At 35.2% G+C, this 20,191-nt stretch overlaps 1 protein-coding gene across 10 annotated transcripts; it reads right to left on the bottom strand.

Moving 5' to 3' along the window:
* Nucleotides 1–674: 674 nt before the first annotated feature.
* LOC127858234 (protein krueppel-like) lies at nucleotides 675–18,472 on the bottom strand. Of its 10 annotated transcripts, none has more exons than XR_008038822.1 (9): nucleotides 18,198–18,472; nucleotides 17,752–17,850; nucleotides 16,537–16,690; nucleotides 13,427–14,040; nucleotides 11,476–11,554; nucleotides 10,809–11,084; nucleotides 9,016–9,127; nucleotides 3,878–6,589; nucleotides 675–3,687 (listed from the first exon to the last, which is right to left on the bottom strand). XR_008038822.1 is itself a non-coding variant. In XM_052395217.1 (8 exons), the coding sequence occupies exons 2-8, from the start codon at nucleotides 17,839–17,841 to the stop codon at nucleotides 6,166–6,168; spliced, it is 1,749 nt and encodes a 582-aa protein (XP_052251177.1). In that variant the 5' UTR covers nucleotides 17,842–17,880; nucleotides 18,198–18,472; the 3' UTR covers nucleotides 675–6,165. The 10 variants fall into 10 exon arrangements, 4 of the variants coding, with proteins under 4 accessions (XP_052251177.1, XP_052251176.1, XP_052251178.1 ...); XR_008038825.1 differs by having other exon boundaries at nucleotides 675–1,581; nucleotides 4,011–6,589; XR_008038820.1 differs by having other exon boundaries at nucleotides 675–4,029; nucleotides 4,176–6,589.
* Between the last annotated feature and the right edge of the window lie 1,719 nt (nucleotides 18,473–20,191).

Genomic DNA, 20,191 nt, shown 5'->3' with positions numbered 1-20,191 from the left:
GGGGTCATCTGCGAGTCATGATCAATGTACCTATGAAGTTTCATGATCCTAGGCATATGCGTTCTTGAATTATCATCCGAAAATCATTTTACTATTTCGGGTCACCGTGACCTTGACCTTTGACCTAGTTACCTCAAAATCAATAGGGGTCATCTGCGAGTCATGATCAATCTACCCATGATGTTTCATGATCCTAGGTGTATGCGTTCTTGAGTTATCATCCGGAAACCATTTTACTATTTCGGGTCGCCGTGACCTTTGACCTAGTGTCCTCAAAATCAATAGGGGTCATCTGCGAGTCATGATAAATCTACCCATGAAGTTTCATGATCCTAGGCGTATGCGTTCTTGAGTTATCATCCGGAAACCATTTTACTATTTCGGGTCACCGTGACCTTGACCTTTGACCTAGTGACCTCAAAATCAATAGGGGGGTCATCTGCAAGTCATGATCAATGTACCTATGAAGTTTCATGATCCTAGGCCCAAGCGTTCTTGAGTTATTGTCTGACAACCACCTGGTGGACCGACCGACCGACCAACCTACCGACCGACCGACATGAGCAAAGCAATATACCCCCTCTTCTTCGAAGGGGGGCATAATAATATGTTAGAACTATTTAATAGCAATTTTTAGAAATTGCAATAAAGAATCATTAACGACAAACAACTGCTAGTCTTTATTTATTTTTTATTTAACCACACCAATAAAGACAACTTTAACATAAATTCGTTATAAACACCTTTTGTTTTTGTTTTGAACTAAATTTAAGTAAATTAAGACCACACATAACAAAAAAATATTTCTAATCAGTTCAAACTTTTTAAAGAGGGTTGGAGGATTTAATTACTTTCACAATCAGTTTTGACACAATGTAGACAATCAGATTCAGTTTATATTTTTACTTAGCCAGGAATTCAAAATGTACACAGACCTGCCATAAATGCACATTTTGCACTTACTTGATTTTTGTTATTTTATGTGTCGATCGGTTCATTACTTTAAAAAAATACTTACTTCAAAAAAAAATGTTGCGACAATCTACAGGCACAAAGAATTAATTAGAGTCATGGATGATATCTAAGACATTTATGGTGTATGCATTCAATGCTTTGGGGTATGCAATCAATAAAATCAACATAAACTATTTAAACAAGAGATGTGTTTGTCAGAAACACAATGCCCCCTACTGCGCCGCTTTGATTTATTTATTTTTGTTCTGATTACGGTATATCCCTTTAAAAAATATTACTTCCCTTGTAAAAAAGATCTGTACCTGTCAATTGATAAATAGAAATTATCTCCCTTTAAAGCCTGTTACTTCCCTTGGATTTGTTTTTTTGATCTTTGACCTTGAAGGATGACATTGGCCTTTCACCACTCAAAATGTGCAGCTCCATGAGATACACATGCATGCCAAATATCAAGTTGCTATCTTCAATATTGCAAAAAGTATGGCCAATTTTAAAGTTATGGACAGACAGACCGATCAAATGCTATATGCCATCCTACCTGGGGCATAAAAAACAATATGTGTTTGTGAAACGCTATGTCTCCCCTCCGTACATTTAACCTTTGACCTTGAAGGATTACCTTGACCTTTCACCACTCAAAATATGCAGCCTCATAAGATACACGTGCATGCCAAATATCAAGTTGCTAACTTTAATATTGCAAAAGTTATTGCCAATGTTTAAGTTTGACGCAAGAAACCAACAAACAAACAGACAGGGCAAAAACAATATGTCCCCCAGTATAAACTGGACATAAAGTACATAATTTAGAACCGTTTATTTTTTGTCTGCATCACAAAATAAATGTCACTTATCAACAAAATACAATATCGTTCAATAAATCAAAAATCAAATGTATAGAAAAAGACATGTTTACTGTATTTAATATACTTATAACATAACAGAAATACCAACAAAAAACAGGAACAATTAAAAAAGAAATTTGATTTACCAATAATAAGCAATTACTTTGTTTTATATAACATTCAGCTATTTAGAAACATTAACTAATTATTTGTATTTCGTATTACACAATCATGAAAGGTTAAGAGCAATAATGAAATATTTCCTTTAATAACATCCTGAATGCATTAAAGTAGTAACAAAATATTCCGTCAGCGTAAGATATCCAAAACCAGAGAAAGCTTTGTTATGTGCCGCTACTGGATCTGCCAAGATTTAGCAGAATTGCCTAAGCAGTCTGATCTTGAGTGTTTTTAAGTATAAATTGCATAGGAACAAAAACATAGATGACTATAGGTAATATACTAAATGTATTTTCCCTCAAGGATATAACCAGTCCAAATTGACAAATTCATTAAGCGTTTGTTAATCTTTTGAGTTAAATTAATTTTTTACAGGGACTTGATCACAGATTTTGGCATGTTTGCAAGTTTGTCATCAAATGCTTTACATTGATTATCGTAAACATTTTAACTAATGAGCTCCAGTATAAAACAAGAATAAAATAAAGAAAGAAAAAAAAGTAATTCACTCTTGGGCTCGAACCACTGACCCTTGGAGTAAAAGTCTAGCGCTTAAACGACTCAGCCATCCATGCTTCTATAGTCTACAATTGCTTCTATACATTATATAAGCAATCCTTGCAATGTCACAAAATATAACTACATTGTCAAAAGATGCGTAGATTGATATTTTATAGCATTATTGATGATCAGTATTATTATTTTCTTGCAAAAACATAACTACAACACAAATTTGCAAATCTGAAAAAAAAAATCAATGTTGACAATTTATCAAACTGTGAACAGGACCCATGAACAAATTTTTTTTAAAAACATCACAGTTTTCTTGTATGCATGGCCTTCTGGATATTGCGTTCAATTTTACTCCCAAAGGACCTTTTAAAGGCATTTTTCAGTAAACTTCTTTTCCTTGTTTTTAATTATTTTAGACTATTCCAAATATTGTTGCTTTTTGCTTGAAAAACAAAGCTTTTTTAAACTTGAAAATCTGTGAATGCCTCTCTTAAACACATTACATGTATTTACACAGGCAAACTTAGAGAAAGAAATATTACATTTGTAATTTACTTAATTTTTCCTCACAATATCTCACAACATGTTGCTACAGCATGTATTATTAACTTACCAAGATAATCAACAATAACATGAGCATTGTTGTCAGGTACTGGAAGCCGGACTTTTTCCTATCTTATAGTACTCTGAACTTCAATATGTATGTTTATTATTCTTGTAGACTTTGAGAAATTAAAGCAAGATCTGTTTAGTTACAAAATGGGAATAACTACACTAAAATCCTTGATTTCATGACTTTCATATCTTTAAAACCTTTCTTGAAACAAGAAAATAGGACATTCCAATAAATCTTAATTTAACAAACAAAATGCAAAAGTTAGCACAATACTCACTCCATTTAGACACAAATGTCATAATACTATCATATAAAAAGAAAAGTACATATTTTCGAACTTGACTTAGAAATCTTGGTTGTAATTTAAAATATGATACTTTCAGATGTAATATACAAAATGACACTTTCTGTACTTCATGAGAAAACTCATCCTATTTCTTCTTTGAAAGCCCTAAATTAAATAATACAATACAAACAAGATGTGTTTGTGAAACACAATGTCCCCCTATATATGACCTTGACCTTGTGAAGGATGACCTTGACCTTGTGAAGGATGACCTTGACCGTTCACCACTCAAAATGTGCAGCTCCATAATATACACATGCATGCCAAATATCAAGTTGCTTGCAGCTCCATAATATACACATGCATGCCAAATATCAAGTTGCTATCTTCAATATTGCAAAAGTATTCATAAAATAAGCGATTTGGGCCACATATATTTGACCTCTGACCTTGAAGGATGACCTTGACCTTTCACCACTCAAAATGTGCAGCTCCATGAGATACACATGCATGCCAAATATCAAGTTGCTATCTTCAATATTGCAAAAGTATTCATAAAATAAGCGATTTTGGCCACATATATTTGACCTCTGACCTTGAAGGATGACCTTGACCTTTCAACACTCAAAATATGCAGCTCCATAAGATACACATGCATGCCAAATATCAAGTTGCTATCTTCAATATTGCAAAAGTAATCATAAAATGAGCGATTTTGGCCACATATATTTGACCTCTGACCTTGAAGGATGACCTTGACCTTGACCTTTCACCACTCAAAATGTGCAGCTTCATAAGATACACATGCATGCCAAATATGAAGTTGCTATCTTCAATATAGCAAAAGTTATTGCAAAATGTTAAAGTTGGCGCAAACAGACCAACAGACCAACAGACAGACCAACAGACCAACAGACAGACAGACAGACAGGGCAAAAACAATATGTCCCCCACTACTATAGTGGGGGACATAAAAACCATCAATACATTAATTGATGACTCGAATGTTAACACTTTGTTTTTTTGTGATCCTGCCATGTCTCATGAATTTAACTAAACAGTTACCAAACAAAGCATGCAGGCTCAAAACAGTTTTAATTAAAGTATGATATTAACATGTCACATGGTAATCGCATGAAGTTACTGACATTTACACAAATTGCATAACTTCATTCTGAATGCATACACAATCAGTTTACTGTATTGATAAAATACTTTTAATTTCTTATTGCATACAATCTTATTTGTATATATATGGGATAGGAACCAGATAATCTAAATGTCAATTAGTGTTACCAGACACATCAAGATATGTTTGTAAATTCTGTTAATGGGCAACATGCTTGGTTTCAAGTGAAATAGTAATAGTAGACAAATAATACAATCGTACAAAATGCCTTCTTTTTCCTTATCACAAATATATAGTTTGGAATGTACAAAGTATAAAGGCATTTAGTATTAAGCTTCCAGTGCAGACACAAACTCCATTATTTAGCATATAACTCCATTATTTCTAGCCTATCTGAAATTTCTGGATGCCATTTTTTTTAACAATCATTGATTGTACAATACATTAACATTATTGCACAATTTTAAATCAAGATAAGAGAATAGTATCAATATCTATTATTAAAAATGCAATCGTAACTTTAATGCCATGCGAACTTGACAAGATATGGCCAAGAACTCTTGAAGGGTACTGTAACCCCCTGAATTCATTCATCAAAGAGTTTGGATTTAGGTAAACACACTTTTTAATACATGATATCAGTAACTTACATTTTTAAAGCATTCCTTAAAATTATTAAATATTAACTCAGACTTGGTGCAAATATGTACCCCTCTTACTGAAGCTCAAAAAACTCAGAAAACTGGGCCTGTTCCCCACCCAGGACACAGGAATATTTAATAGACACAATAAATAAGGACTGATTGTGCAGAAATAAAAAAAATAATTGTGTCACCTGAATGGATGAATAGCATGTAAGTTTAAAATGAACAGAAGTTGTGAGAATTTCCTCTGTATTCTGAGGACATCCGTTAAAGATTCGATGAATACAGACACAGGTCAACATTTGATTGTAAATTACAAGTGTCAACAAAAAGTTATTTTTGAATTTAGATGAAATATCCGTACCTAAACTACATTGAGCATACATGTAAGTTAAAAAAATAAGCTAAAAAAGTCAAATGAGTAAGGAAAAAGTTGTTTGCATTACATTAAAAGTATGTTTCAAGCTCCTATCTGTATCAACAGTTTAAAGGAACCACAATATTATTTTAATTTGGCATTTTCTCCAAGATGAAACGAAAGAAAAAACATATAGAGCTGTATTTGAGACAAACCCTGGCAAAACAACTAACAGCAAATATCATTCTTGGCAAAACATCACTCAAATAATATCACAAACAAAGCAGATCAGATTCAAATAACTTAACACTCAGCAGCTGTTTGAAAACATAACACTAAGATATAAAATCATAAAGCATGCTAAATATTTGTAAAAATATGAAAACAATTCCAAAACCCTATTTAATATTAATCTCTAGATTCATTCTGCCATTTGAAACTTTATCCATTTGGTATTAGGGGACAATTTGCTAAAACAATGCAATGTATTGAGCTACAAAATGTTCATCAATTAAACACATTAAATCAATAAAAGGAGAAAAGTCTTAATAAAAAATGTAGTAAGTTATGGCGACAAACGAAAATCTGAACCATTAGGAGCCCTGACACTACGATTATGCTAGGTACCATAATTGTCCACCGAATTATTAACTTCACGTTCCTCAGCATTTGCTACAAACAGTCCCTTCTTACACTTCCTCTTGGACGCCCCGTACCTCTTCCCACTCGAACCCACAAGTCCGTGGGGTTTCACGTCAGCAGTTGCCATGGAAACCGACAAATCTAAAAGCGCTTTGTGTGCGTCTAAATCCTCATCATTGGAATTCTGGTCCTCCATATTCTCCAGCACGACATCACCGTTATCGTCAAACACAGGTATCTGCTGACCCCAGCTGGCATTGCGTACAAAGGGCCTATCAGGCCTGTATTTGACCTTCAAGTGGACGCCCTTGAGATGCTGTATCATGTTGCTCTTGTCTGAGAATGGTTTCTGGCACACGTGGCAGGTATAGGGCTTCTCACCTGTATGGGTCCGTCTGTGTCTGGAAAAAATTTATCAGATCAAATGAAGTGTACATAAAAGGTGGGGAATATTTGAAAAAGATGAGACAGAAAAGGGAAGGGTGGTCTATTACCTGTAATAGAAATAAATTTCCATTAAAAAAAACATGGAGTTGATTTTAAAATATTCAGAAATGCAAGTAACCAATTAGAACTATAAGTAGCTAATGGCTACTTTGACTCCTGATAACACTAACATATGAGCAACGCTGTGGAAAAATGGGTCTGAATTCTAGTGGGTAACGTGTCATCCCAGATTAGTCTGCGTAGTCCGCAACAGGCTAATCAGGAATCATAATTTACCCATTTAATATTTATCTAAGTTTAAATGAAGTCTTTTGTAAGCAAAAATCCATTTAAAGCGTTATATGTTGTCCCAGATTAGCCTGTGCAGACTTCACAGGCTTTTTTGCACATGCATGAAAACCCTGTTTGAGTGGGGCTCATGGGTAAGTGTAGCTTCAAATTTTTTTGTCTGACTTAATCCCGACCAACACGCTTACTGCTATTACAACCACTTTAATCAGTACCAATCAACAAAATTGCTATAAATTGACACCCGCGAAACGAACAGTAACTTTCACACCTTATTTGATTGGGGGTTGTGGTTTGATTAGGTTAGTGTGAGAAGCTATTGTGATCCAATTAAAAACGAGGGTATTTGCATTGACTGTAAAGTGTTAGATTTTCAGCCCTTGTTTTTCTTTTTAACCCTTCATTCTTGATTGATTATTAGCTAATATAATCGAGTCTTTGATGAATAAATTGGTTATGATTTGGTACACACTTTAAAGATTAAAGACGGTAATTCATTTAACAATTCTTGATCTATTATTAGCTAATATAATTGAGTCTTTGATGGGTAAATTGTTTATTATTTGGTACACACTTTAAAGATAAAAGACGGTAATTCATTTAACATTTAGGATGATATTTACTTAGATGGTTTTGTTTGTACTGGTTGTATAAAAAAACAACTGTATGCCATATTGTTATTCAAAATAGATAAGCGAAAAAGGTTAAAGTCATGTTTAATCGAAAATATTTATGTAATCAATGCAAGCAATAGGAAATCTCAAAAGCAGTTAACAGATTTATTCAGCATTTAAAAAAAACCAAAGGAGGTTTAATTTTTACAAAGGTACCATCCCTTCGAAAGATTATTGCTTGGCTCCATTCTGTCGTTTGATAGTTGGACATTTATCTGCTTTATTGTTTGAAAAGTTTCAAATACTATCTTAGTATAAAGTATTGATTGATTTCTGTTATATCGCATGCAAAAAGATTAAAGTTCATTGAATATTTACCATGTGTATTATCTGTCTATAACAAGATGTGTTTGTGAAACACAATGTCCCCCTATATGACGTTTGACCTTGAAGGATGACCTTGACCTTGTGAAGGATGACCTTGATCTTTCACCACTCAAAATGTGCAGCTCCATGAGATACACATGCATGCCAAATATCAAGTTGCTATCTTCAATATTGCAAAAGTATTCATAAAATAAGTGATTTGGGCCACATATATTTGACCTCTGACCTTGAAGGATGACCTTGACCTTGACCTTTCACCACTCAAAATGTGCAGCTCCATGAGATGCACATGCATGCCAAATATCACGTTGCTATCTTCAATATTGCATAAGTATTTATAAAATAAGCGATTTGGGCCACATATATTTGACCTCTGACCTTGAAGGATGACCTTGACCTTGACCTTTCACCACTCAAAATGTGCAGCTCCATGAGATACGCATGCATGCCAAATATCAAGTTGCTATCTTCAATATTTCAAAAGTATTCATAAAATGAGCGATTTTGGCCACATATATTTGACCTCTGACCTTGAAGGATGACCTTGACCTTTCACCACTCAAAATGTGCAGCTTCATGAGATACACATGCATGCCAAATATGAAGTTGCTATCTTCAATATAGCAAAAGTTATTGCAAAATGTTAAAGTTGGCGCAAACAGACCAACAGACCAACAGACAGGGCAAAAACAATATGTCCCCCACTACTATAGTGGGGGACATAAAAATTCATGAAAACTCAGCATTTAGACCACCTTGCTACTAAGACAACTTTTTCAAAAGTCCCACAGGTGGTCTTAATAGCGAGATTGCACTTTATTAAACAGAACAAAATACACTATGTACAGTACAGGCCAACTTGTTACAGCTATTCAAGAAATGAAAACTTACAGGGTATTTGTTATTGCTAAATAATTAGATTTTGCAAAATTGACCATTATATTCATCAGACAAACTTGAAATGAAAACACAAAATTTCAGAAGAAGATTCCCTTTTATTCATTCAACAAAAAATCAACATTTACACTCAGAAAAAATGTTATTTTTGGTTCAGTAAATACTCAGCAGTGGGTAAATGTTAAAGGTTATACCTGGAGAGTTCCCACTTGGACGGGAAGGGTTTGGAGCAGAACTCACACTGGTGCACCCGTACAGGCTCATCACCGACGCCGAACAATCTGCTATCACTAGACACTCTTTGACCTGGATAGGCAGATAATCCGATTTACAGAGGTTATGTGGGCTAATTCACATAGATGTTTAATGCAATCTAGACAGAGTACCACAAAAGGGAACAAGAGCACCCCATAATTGGTGCCACACTAGGCTGCGGGTGCAGTTTTGAATAAATGAAAGCTTGACAGATTTTATTTTAATCTTTTTTAGAGGTCACAGTGACCTTGACCTTTGAGCTAGTGACCCAAAATTGGTTGTGGCATGTAGAACTCATCAAAGACAGCTACATATGAAGTTTCAAAGTTTTAGGTTGAGGCACTTTGATTTTAGAGCATATGTTCAACACCTTGACAAATGTTAAGGTTTAAGCACGACGCAGACAGCTGACATGACGACGGACACGACACGACGAGCTGGCTATGACAATACCTGGGGTTTTCTCTGAAAACAGCCAAGCTAAAAAAAATATTACACAAAACTATTGCAGCCATCTGATTTTACAGGCAGTAATATTATTTCAGTTCCCTATGCAACAAGATTAAAATAAAACAAGGGCTGTTTATAAAACATGCATGCCTCCCATATGAGCTGTCAGTTGTAGTGACAGCCATTGTGTGAATCCGTTTTCTGTCACTGTGACCTTGACCTTTGACCTAGTGACCTGACAATCAATAGGGGTCATCTGCCAGTCATGATCAATGTACCTATGAAGTTTCATTATCCTAGGCCTAATTATTCTTGAGTTATCATCAGGAAACCATTTTTCTGTTTCGAGTCACTTTGACCTTGACCTTTGATCTAGTGACCTGAAAATTAATAGGGGTCATCTGCAAGTCATAATCAATGAACCTATGAATTTTCATGATCCTAGGCGTAAGCATTCTTGAGTTATTATCCGGAAACCATTTTACTATTTAGAGTCACTGTGACCTTGACCTTTGACCTAGTGACCTGAAAATAGATAGAGGTCATCTGCGAGTCATGATCAATGTACCTATGAAGTTTCATTATCCTAGGCGTAAGCGTTCTTGAGTTATCATCCAGAAACCATTTTACTGGTTTGAGTCACTGTGACCTTGACCTTTGACCTAGTGACCTGAAAATCAATAGGGGTCATCTGCGAGTCATGATCAATGTACCTATGAAGTTTCATGATTCTAGGCGCAAGCGTTCTTGAGTTATCATCCGGAAACAATTTTACTGGTTCGAGTCACCGTGACCTTGATCTTAGACCTAGTGACCTGAAAATCAATAGGGGTCATCTGCGAGTCATGATCAATGTACCTATGAAGTTTCATGATCCTAGGCGTAAGCGTTCTTGAGTTATCATCCTGAAACCATCTGGTGGACGGACCGACGGACGGACTGACCGACCGACATGAGCAAAACAATATACCCCCTCTTCTTCGAAGGGGGGCATAATAATCACAGCTTTGCCAAGAAATAGTAAGATTATATAAGTTTCAAAATAATTGTAAATCTAGTATTATATTTCCAATCTAACAGGATCCATGAAAGAATGATACAGAAAATACAATGCAAAAATATATTTTACAGTTTCAGACCAACTTTTGTTTTTAGGTTTTTAATAGGTTAGAAAACAGAACATTTAGTACTTTGACTACAGAAATGTCTGTGCCTATCGTGTACATATCATAATATTTACCCAAAGATAACAAAAACATCCATTATGACAATTATAACACACCTGGGCTATCAAGGAATGCAGCATCAAAACATGGAGTTGGAGGTGAACTGCAGCCGAGCCCAGAAATCCCGGGCTCAGTCTTCACACAGGATACATCAGGACTGGTGCTTGGGGACCCAACTGTTAGATCGACTGTTAAATCCTTCTCTTGCAACTGGCAAGTTGTTTTGTTGTTGGAAGTTTCGTGATTCCCTGATGAGAAATCTGGGTTTTTGCTGCTATGAAAATCACCGGGCAAGTCAGGTTCAACTGTCACAGACTGCATACTTGTAAAGGCTGGAAGCATTATAAATGATAGTAAGCTGTTACCATTTCAACACATGTTGCAAAACAAATCAAAACCTTGGTCAACTGTTAAATAAGCTTTTAAGAGAGCTGTGCATTAAGGTCTGTGAAGTTTAAATATAGCCACCCTTAAAGTCCCAACATGCCATAAAATATCTAAAGTAAAAAGGGCCATTATTCTACAAAGATTATGTTATTCATCATTTTCACTGCCTTAAGAGCTTAAGCTATAAAAATCTGAGGTCAATCACCCAATAAAAGAAGTTTGAATAAATTTTAAATGAACATAATTTACCAAGAAGTAAAAACAGGCAATGCTTTATGCCTCCCACTTGATCTGGGGTGGGGAAAAAAGTTAACTATTTAATGAAAAACTAAATACCAGAATCACAAGCATGTTTGATACCAGACATTTCTTGCCTCGCACTGACAGCTTCAGCCGACCTGGAATGTTCAGTAAACTGAAAGTGGGGAAAGAACTGTTAAAAGAAATAAGCAAATTCATCAAAAGTATACAAACAGAACAAGAAATGTTTCTTAGAATGCATCCACTACACATGTTTGGACACAGATAAATAAACTACATTTATAAATTTTACAGCTGACATGCATACAAACGGCCATAATTCTCCAAGTATACTGAATGAAGGCAAAGTTCCTTTCTTTATTTATAATCTACACATTAAATTCATTCAGCCGTGAAATTTTAACAAAACGCTGCAAAGCAATTAAAGAGAAAACATACTATTTTCATACCTTACATTCTACAGTGAAAAAACTGACAAAGTTCAATCATTCAGCCAAAACTTATCACAGCAAAAATTCTTTCCTTTACCATCATCTGAACATTAAGATCATTTGACTTTGAGGGACTTTTACGATTGTGAAACACAATGTCCCCTACGGCACTTTGAAGCTCTACATCGGCTTTTTTTTATAGAAAATTGTGATGTCCAAAGCCTGTAACTTTGTAAAACAAGAGATGTGTTTGTCAGAAACACAATGCCCTCTATTGCGCCGCTTTGAAATAAAATTTCAATATATCATTTGGCAGGTTAGAAATTATCTCCCTTTAAAAGCTTATTACTTCCCTTGGATTGTATTTTTTACTTTTGACCTTGAAGGATGACCTTGACCTTTCACCACTCAAAATGTGCAGCTTCATGAGATACACATGCATGCCAAATATAAAGTTTCTATCTTCAATATTGCAAAAGTTATCGCAAAACTTTAACAAAGTTTTGGGACAAAATGACAGAAAGACAGGCCAAAAACAATATTCCCCCGATCATTCGAACCGGGGGCATAAAAATCAATGGACCAAAATGAAACTAGAAACTTGAACTGTTAGTTATAAAGGTAGACTAACAAACTAAAATCAGGTAAATATCTGAAAGTGTTCATGAAAAAAGTCCCTAAAGCTGTAATTCAAGTCTAAGGCCTGTCACTTCACCAAATATTAATGGACAACACCAAACTTGAACTTGATCTGTAAGTCATGCAGGTAGACTCACATGTAAGTCATGCAGGTAGACTCACATGTAAGTCATGTAGGTAGACTCACATGTAAGTCATGTAGGTAGACTCACATGTAAGTCATGTAGGTAGACTCACATGTAAGTCATGTAGGTAGACTCACATGTAAGTCATGTAGGTAGACTCACATGTAAGTCATGTAGGTAGACTCACATGTAAGTCATGTAGGTAGACTCACATGTAAGTCATGTAGGTAGACTCACATGTAAGTCATGTAGGTAGACTCACATGTAAGACAAGTCATGTAGGTAGACTCACATGTAAGTCATGTAGGTAGACTCACATGTAAGTCATGCAGGTAGACTCACATGTAAGTCATGCAGGTAGACTCACATGTAAGTCATGCAGGTAGACTCACATGTGAGTCATGCAGGTAGACTCACATGTAAGTCATGCAGGTAGACTCACATGTAAGTCATGCAGGTAGACTCACATGTAAGTCATGCAGGTAGACTCACATGTAAGTCATGCAGGTAGACTCACATATAAGTCATGCAGGTAGACTCACATGTAAGTCATGCAGGTAGACTCACATGTAAGTCATGCAGGTAGACTCACATACCAAAAGACCTAAAAGCATTCAGAACAATCCGGAAACAGAATATCAAACAAACTTTCTTTACACAAGTTTAATAACATGCTGCCATGATGGAAAAAATAAAATGCAAAGCAATAATGTTGGATTTTATTTTATTGTAATATGCATTGTCAACATTATATGGAGAATGAATATTGCAATAAAACGTAATAAAAGGCATACAATGGTTGAAATACTGTTGCGATTAAAGGGCTTTTACCTTGGAAGAGTTAGCCATGGCTTGGTCATTCAACAATGCCACTGCCTGACCATCTTTTGCTGGATGTGGATCCATCCTGAGATTTCTTGACCCATGACTAGTATTTGTTGAGCAAGGCAATTTAGATGGTAGAGACAGGTCTGTATCCGCAAAGCATGCCACCATGCTTGTTCTCAACCTGCTTGTGGTTTGAAATGGCTTTCTTCTTTTACAATGAAACTTTCCAGGAATGTTTGTTGTTTCCATAACAACTGGATTGTTGTGACAACCTTCAATATCTATTGGCTCAGTTTTTATCCTTACAGATGTTTCATAATCTACCTGTTGGTCCTCTAGATTGCTATTTGCATGTTTGCTGTCTTTGGAATGGGCTAGATGGCCTGAGTACACGGTGCTTGACAAGATCGATCTGACAATTCCTCTATGGCCTCTAGAATAGGGGTTTGATCTGACCCCGGTTGACCTTTGGTGACTCTTGTTACCAGGGAGATGTGATGGGGAGGGACAGAAATCAGGATACAGGTCAGGTGATGACTGTTTATGCTTCTTTGTATCTTTCTTCTGGTAGGAACTAGTTGAAGTGTCAATATCTTGAGATGGTGTTGAGCGTTGTCCTGAAACATTCAATAATCAATATAAAGAGAGATAAAAATGTGATAACAAATGTTATATTTCCTATATGCTTAGTCCTCCAAACATGAAAGTATTTTTTTTAATATTCAGAGTAAAGGAATTGGATAAATCAACACAAAGAGATTTGCATAACATTTTATGCAGCAGCATCATATAAAGGGATCTGGGAAAGTTCTGTTTAGGTTATTTTGGAACCCCAACCTGAAACTTACTTTGAAACTGTGCAATTCTTTCAATTTTCTTGTCTGATGCTTATTCATACATGTACCTCAATTTTGACATAATAATTTAATACAAGATCTGTGCAAAGACAGCATGCTTTACTATTTTTTCGATTGTATTCATGTACTGTACATTTTCTGTAAAAAAACTGATAAAATAACCAGAAAGACTTGTTTGAAGTTTAATATCTGTAGTAGATATATCAAAGGAATATTCATTTCCAAACAACGCAACTTGACCTTAAGGACAAGCCCTATGCAAACTTAGCAGAGTCTAATTTGGACTTGGAAAATGTGTACTCGCCTTTACTCAAACATGGTTTCAGTGTTGTTGTTGTTTTGTTAAAAATCAGAGCCAGTAAACGGCCCCATTCCAAATGGAAAAACTTGTATATTTTTCATCCATTGGACCTAAAAATTCCAAATTGAAGGTTAAACAATTTTTTTTTAATCTCAACATTTAGTTCATCTCCCATCCAGCTCTATCCGTTGAACCTTAGTAAATACTAAATTTAATATTGAAAACACTTTAGCTCTCAATTTTGATGTATTTGTTAGCAAAAAAACAGCACTGATTTGCCAATTTTAGTCAAAACGCTGCAATTTTTTCACAATCCAAAGAGACTCAGCCCCATGCCTAAAACGGTGAAAAACAAACACTGAAAATGTTCGTCATAATTACACACTTAGTCGGTTTTTTTTTACAGCACATCAATCAATAATGATTTTCCTATGATATTAGTATTCAATCCTTATTATGTGTACATTTTTCTTAACAGTGTACATTGCAAGCTATAATATATCTTTAAAAAGTTAAGACAATGTTTTTGATAAAATCGTAACTTTGCATAATTCTTCAACTATTATTTCCATCAATACATCTATCCATTCATTCTCAACTTATTGAGCAGAAACAATTCTTTTATTTTAAGTAACAATAACCTTTACCAAACTGGCCCAAAAAGCAATGCCACTTTAGGTCTGTTTGTAAGCTACATTCACACAAAATTACTAGTTGTCAAGCGGAAACGCTACTTTTAGTTACCATCACCTTGATCTCACTGGCCCCGGAATGCAATGCATCATTTTAATAGCCTGTTACCTACCTAAGCACAAATTTCAAGCACAAAACCTCCATTATAACTTAAGTTATTCAGTGCAAACTTTTTTATTTTCAGCAAAGCCATGTGACCTTGACCTTGATCGAAATGACCCTAATGCAACCCTGTGCTAGATCTGGATGCCAGCTAGAGATAAAAGTTGTTGGTCACAAATAATTAGAGTAATTTAACCGTAAGGTATAAATAGTACCATAAAGGGAAAATCAGGCTGAATTGAAGCTAAGTGTTATTGGCCTTGTTTGATGACCTCAAATGATGGTCACACAGACATGTTTGATTTTTCTATGAAATATCTGTGGTAGTAACAAAGATATTTACTAGTTGCATGAAAACTGCCAAATGTAATTCAGCTTGCATGAAAATCTTTACCTGACTTTTCTTACTACACAATCAGTAAAAGTCTAGGAACAGTAATGAGTCTCAGTCAGAACTGTTTATAAAAACCCTGAACATGTTTATGAAGTTTTATTTCAATATCTGTAGCAGACACAGAAATGTGGCGTTGTTTCAAGTAAATGTTAACCTGACTTTTCCGAGTACAAAAAGGTGCATAACTATTCTTAATTCTTTCCTAATACATAAAAGGGGCATCATTCTGTTGAATTGCAGACCAGAGTTATGGAACATGGTTAGTGACCTCAATCATCTTGAAAACATATGTGAAGTTAAAATTGAATACCTGTAGTAGAAACAGTGAAATAAAGATGCTGCATGTTCACTTTAACCCTTTACCACTTAGATATGTATTTTTACCCATTTGTAGTCCCTTAGAAAGTTATATTTAATTAAAGACCTTTCTTACTAGATTCAAGTTTTAAAAGGTACCATATCCAACCCTTCGATACTGATGAGCAGCAAACAGCATAAAACCTGAACAGACTGCGAGTTACTTACAGGCTGTTCTGGTTTTATGCTGTTTGCACATAGCCATTTTCACTTTACTTCTGATGGGGAAAGGTTTAACCAGAGCATTATGCAGACTCTGACATTTGAGCAAGTAGTATAGCTCAAACTATCTGGTGAATAGAAGAGCTAAAGAGATAATGCAAATGTTGATGTTTTGCAATTGCTGTGCAAACTTAGAATATGTGAGTGAACATAATTATGTTTTTATTCTATTACAAAACTTCCTTACTGTTCAGACAAAACTCCAGGAATTTCATGCTGACATTGTTGTCTTCTACAAACTGCTGCCCAGAGCTGGTGCCAATCTCCTCATGTGACCCTTCTGCAGGGCTCGCAATCAACAGGCAGCATTCATCCTGCACGTGCTCTTGAAGAAGGTCGGTCTGGGAAGGGGCAAAATGAGTATCAACTTTTGGTTGTTTTACTCTAAATGGGTAACCACACTATCACACTGAATGGGTCAAGTTCCCCACGGATACTACTTACCCGAACCCCGGTACTTTGAAGCATACTTCACCGTACACCGATTTTCAAATGAAACTTTTGGGTACCCTGGTATACTTACAGGTACCCCATCTTTACTAATAAAAAAAAAATCGTACCAAAAATGTTTCGTTAACAATTTTTTTTTCGTTCCCAATTTTTGTTTTATACCCAAAAATTTTTTGGAAAAAAAATGGGTACGAACAAAAATTCGGTAGGAAAAAAAAAATGGTAAAAAAAATTGGGTATAAAAAAAATTAGGGTAGGAAAAAAAAAGTGGGTATGAACAAAAATTGGGTTTGAAAAATGTTGGGTACAAATGTTTTTATTAGCAAACATGGGGTACCTGTTAGTATACGGGGGTTCCCAAAAGTATCATTTGAAAATCAGTGTACAGTGAAGTATACTTCAATGTACCCGGGGTACGGGGAAGTAGTACCCGTGGGGAACTTGACCCATTCACCATCATTTACTGATTAACTTTGCGGGTTTCCTAAACCAGCCGTGATTTAATAATTTAATACTAAATTATTGTTTAAATGCTTATTCTTTTCCTTTGTATCTGTCTGTAAATTTTTGTTATAAAAATGTGTTGACTCCAATAATTGTGTTTGCTTCAATAAATTAAGAATTTAATAATTCTCTTTTTGTGATTGCAACTTCCTGCTCAAATCATGGAATATCCAATTATTAGGAAATCGGTTGATTGTGTGAGTATAAAATGTGCTTTAGCCCATCAGTATTTTTCCCAAAAAAACTTGATGCTTATCTTATATCTATAAGTAAATTATTCTTTGTATGTGATAAGGGAATGATCATTGTTTGGGACTTGGGTAAGTTTCATTTTGAAGAAAAACTGCAAGCATTTTAAGACATTTCCTTAGAAGATGTAGGCTACATTCAGCTACAATAATATTATAATAATACAAGCTCTTATTCATATAACTTGAGCTATACTGACCAGCAAACCAATCTGGGACTTTATGACTGCTCTCAGGATGTACTTGAAGCCTGGAATTTCCTTTATATTCTCTGTGTACTTTCGGCGCATGCTGAGTTACTATTGTAATGTACAGATTCAAACTTCAGTCTGGTAATGTAAATGATATCAAAATACAAAGTATACTCCATCACAAACCCAATCAGAATTGAGACTACTGAGCATTTTCTTAAACGTGTATATAATCAAGATCAACACTTTGCCCTGTACCTGGCCAGCATATCCTATATCTATCATGCATGAACTCATGATTATTAATATGCTGTTGAAGCCTGTTCTGTTCATTATAATATATTATCAAATCAAAAAACTTAATTATAAATGAGTATCCGTATGAAAAATTAATGCAACACATGTCGATCTCATATAAATATACACGCTATGAAACCCAAAACTGCAACGGTTACCTGGATTTCTTACAATTCTGTCACGACATCACGAGGTCACGCGTTGCTGAGTGGTGAATCACCTAGCTGTCACGTACATTCTGTCACGTGTCCAAGTTTATCATCGTGCTCGAGTCTTACGACTTCCATTTAGTCATATAAGTTCAGATAATGTGCTTGACATCAAATGACGCTGTTTTAAAGTTTTACAAAGCTGGCAGTGTATATAGTAAAAACCGATTGTTTGTAAACAACACCTACGTTATTTTGTCGCATTAATTCCCTTGATATGAAAACTCATGCCTTATATTACAAAGACAGGCTAATAGCCACTATGAGGTACAGACACAATCTCTGAATAATTATATAAACTGTTTTTACATTTTAACAACGCTAATTATAGCCTTTTCTGAAAATTGGCAAAGGGTTCCGGAATTTTAAATCCTATAACGCCTGTGGTGAGATTTAAAGCATATCTAGACAAATAATAAGATAAGAAAATATAAGATTTTGGCCTGTTTTTTCTTTATATTTTACTGTTTTATCTCAATGTCAGAGAACACAATTTTACTGTATTATTTGTATACCGGAGAACTAAATTTTAAAACAATATGGAATAGAGAAACATTTTAAAGTGTAACAATCCACTTATTCACAAGTCAAACCAGGGGAATTCTTTTCAATCATACTGTCTGCATTTCTATAACGGCACCGGTCAGTCAATGGATCGGGAAACGGGGGAAAGTGCTCCATTTTAAATTTCCGCTGTCATAAACATTATTCGGAATGTTTCTTAAAAATCCAACGACAATCAATTACAACTTACTGTAGTGTTGAAAGGGAGACAAGTAGATCTACATGTAGATCTACATGTAGATTTATGTAAACTTGTAACAGCAAGTCACGTGAAAAGAAGCGAGCTAGAATCTACGCACATAGAAATAAGTAGCGTTAATAATTGGAAGATATGTCCTTTGAACACGACCAGAATCCATTGTCTGAGCATAACGTCAATATGAACTGCAGATTGCTAACACCTCATCCCCCTCAGGGTCAACATTTTAAAGGGGCCTTTTCACAGATTTTGGCATTTTTTAACTTATTCATTAAATGCTTTATATCGATAAATGTAAACATTGGATCGTAAAAGCTCCTGTAAAAAATCAAGAATAAAATTAAAAAAAGGAAAAGAACATTGCCCGGACCAGGTTTCGAACCAGTGACCCCTGGAGTCCTGCCAGAGTCCTGAAGTAAAAACGCTTTAGCCTACTGAGCTATTCCGCCAAGTACACATATCAGACGTATTTTATACCTTATATAAGCAATCTTCGTAGTTTCACAAAATTTAACGACAAAAACAGAACTCTCCAAATTATTCAATCGTTTCGCGTTGCAACGCTTTATAATTTTTAGGTTTTAAAATCGTCAAAAGATGCATATAATGGCTATATTAGACCATGGTAAATGTTCAGTATTACTGTTTCCTCACAAATATCATAACTAAAACGAAAATTTGCAAATCTGAAACAACTTTTTTCAATTTTGTCAATTTACCAAAGCGTGAAAAGATCCCTTTAAGGCGTTTTTCGAAGTTGAATTATTATTATTTTCATGTTTCAAAAAAATGTAGGCCCGGACCTGCTGTGCCTAATACAGTAGACTCTGCCAATATCGGACTCTCGGAATACCGGAACTCTCCCGATTCCGGACGGTTGGGCCAGTCCCGTATTTTCTCCTTCTATTTCTTTTTAAAAAAATGTTGAATAAACCGAACTCTCTGAAAACCGGAAACCGGACGGGTATCTCCGTAAATTTTGTCATTTTCAACGTTAAATACATTGAGTATACCGGACGGTCTAAATTCTCAAGATGCCCGAGGCGTGAAAATAACAATACCTAGTCGGCAAAGCGAGTGCGTAGTCACATTTTGCTCGCGCAATTATCGATAATCGGATTAAACAAACCATAAAGGTGTCAAGTCGTTACCGCGCTATGGGATTCCGATTAAGTAATGT

The sequence above is a fragment of the Dreissena polymorpha genome, chromosome 14, assembly GCF_020536995.1.
Source record: "Dreissena polymorpha isolate Duluth1 chromosome 14, UMN_Dpol_1.0, whole genome shotgun sequence".
NCBI classification, from domain to species: Eukaryota; Metazoa; Mollusca; class Bivalvia; order Myida; family Dreissenidae; genus Dreissena; species Dreissena polymorpha.
The sequence above is the reverse complement of the archived record's forward strand: the minus strand, read 5'-3'. Positions and strand labels throughout refer to the sequence as shown.

Bases quoted from the DNA above. Each gene is read 5' to 3' on its own strand.
- LOC127858234 (XM_052395217.1), bottom strand. From the start codon at position 17,841: ATGCGCCGAAAGTACACAGAGAATATAAAGGAAATTCCAGGCTTCAAG. The intron at 14,041-16,536 runs GTAAGGAAGTTT...TGAATGTTTCAG, and splicing joins CCTGGAGTTTTGTCTGAACA to GACAACGCTCAACACCATCT. The intron at 11,555-13,426 runs GTAAAAGCCCTT...CCCCACTTTCAG, and splicing joins CCATGGCTAACTCTTCCAAG to TTTACTGAACATTCCAGGTC.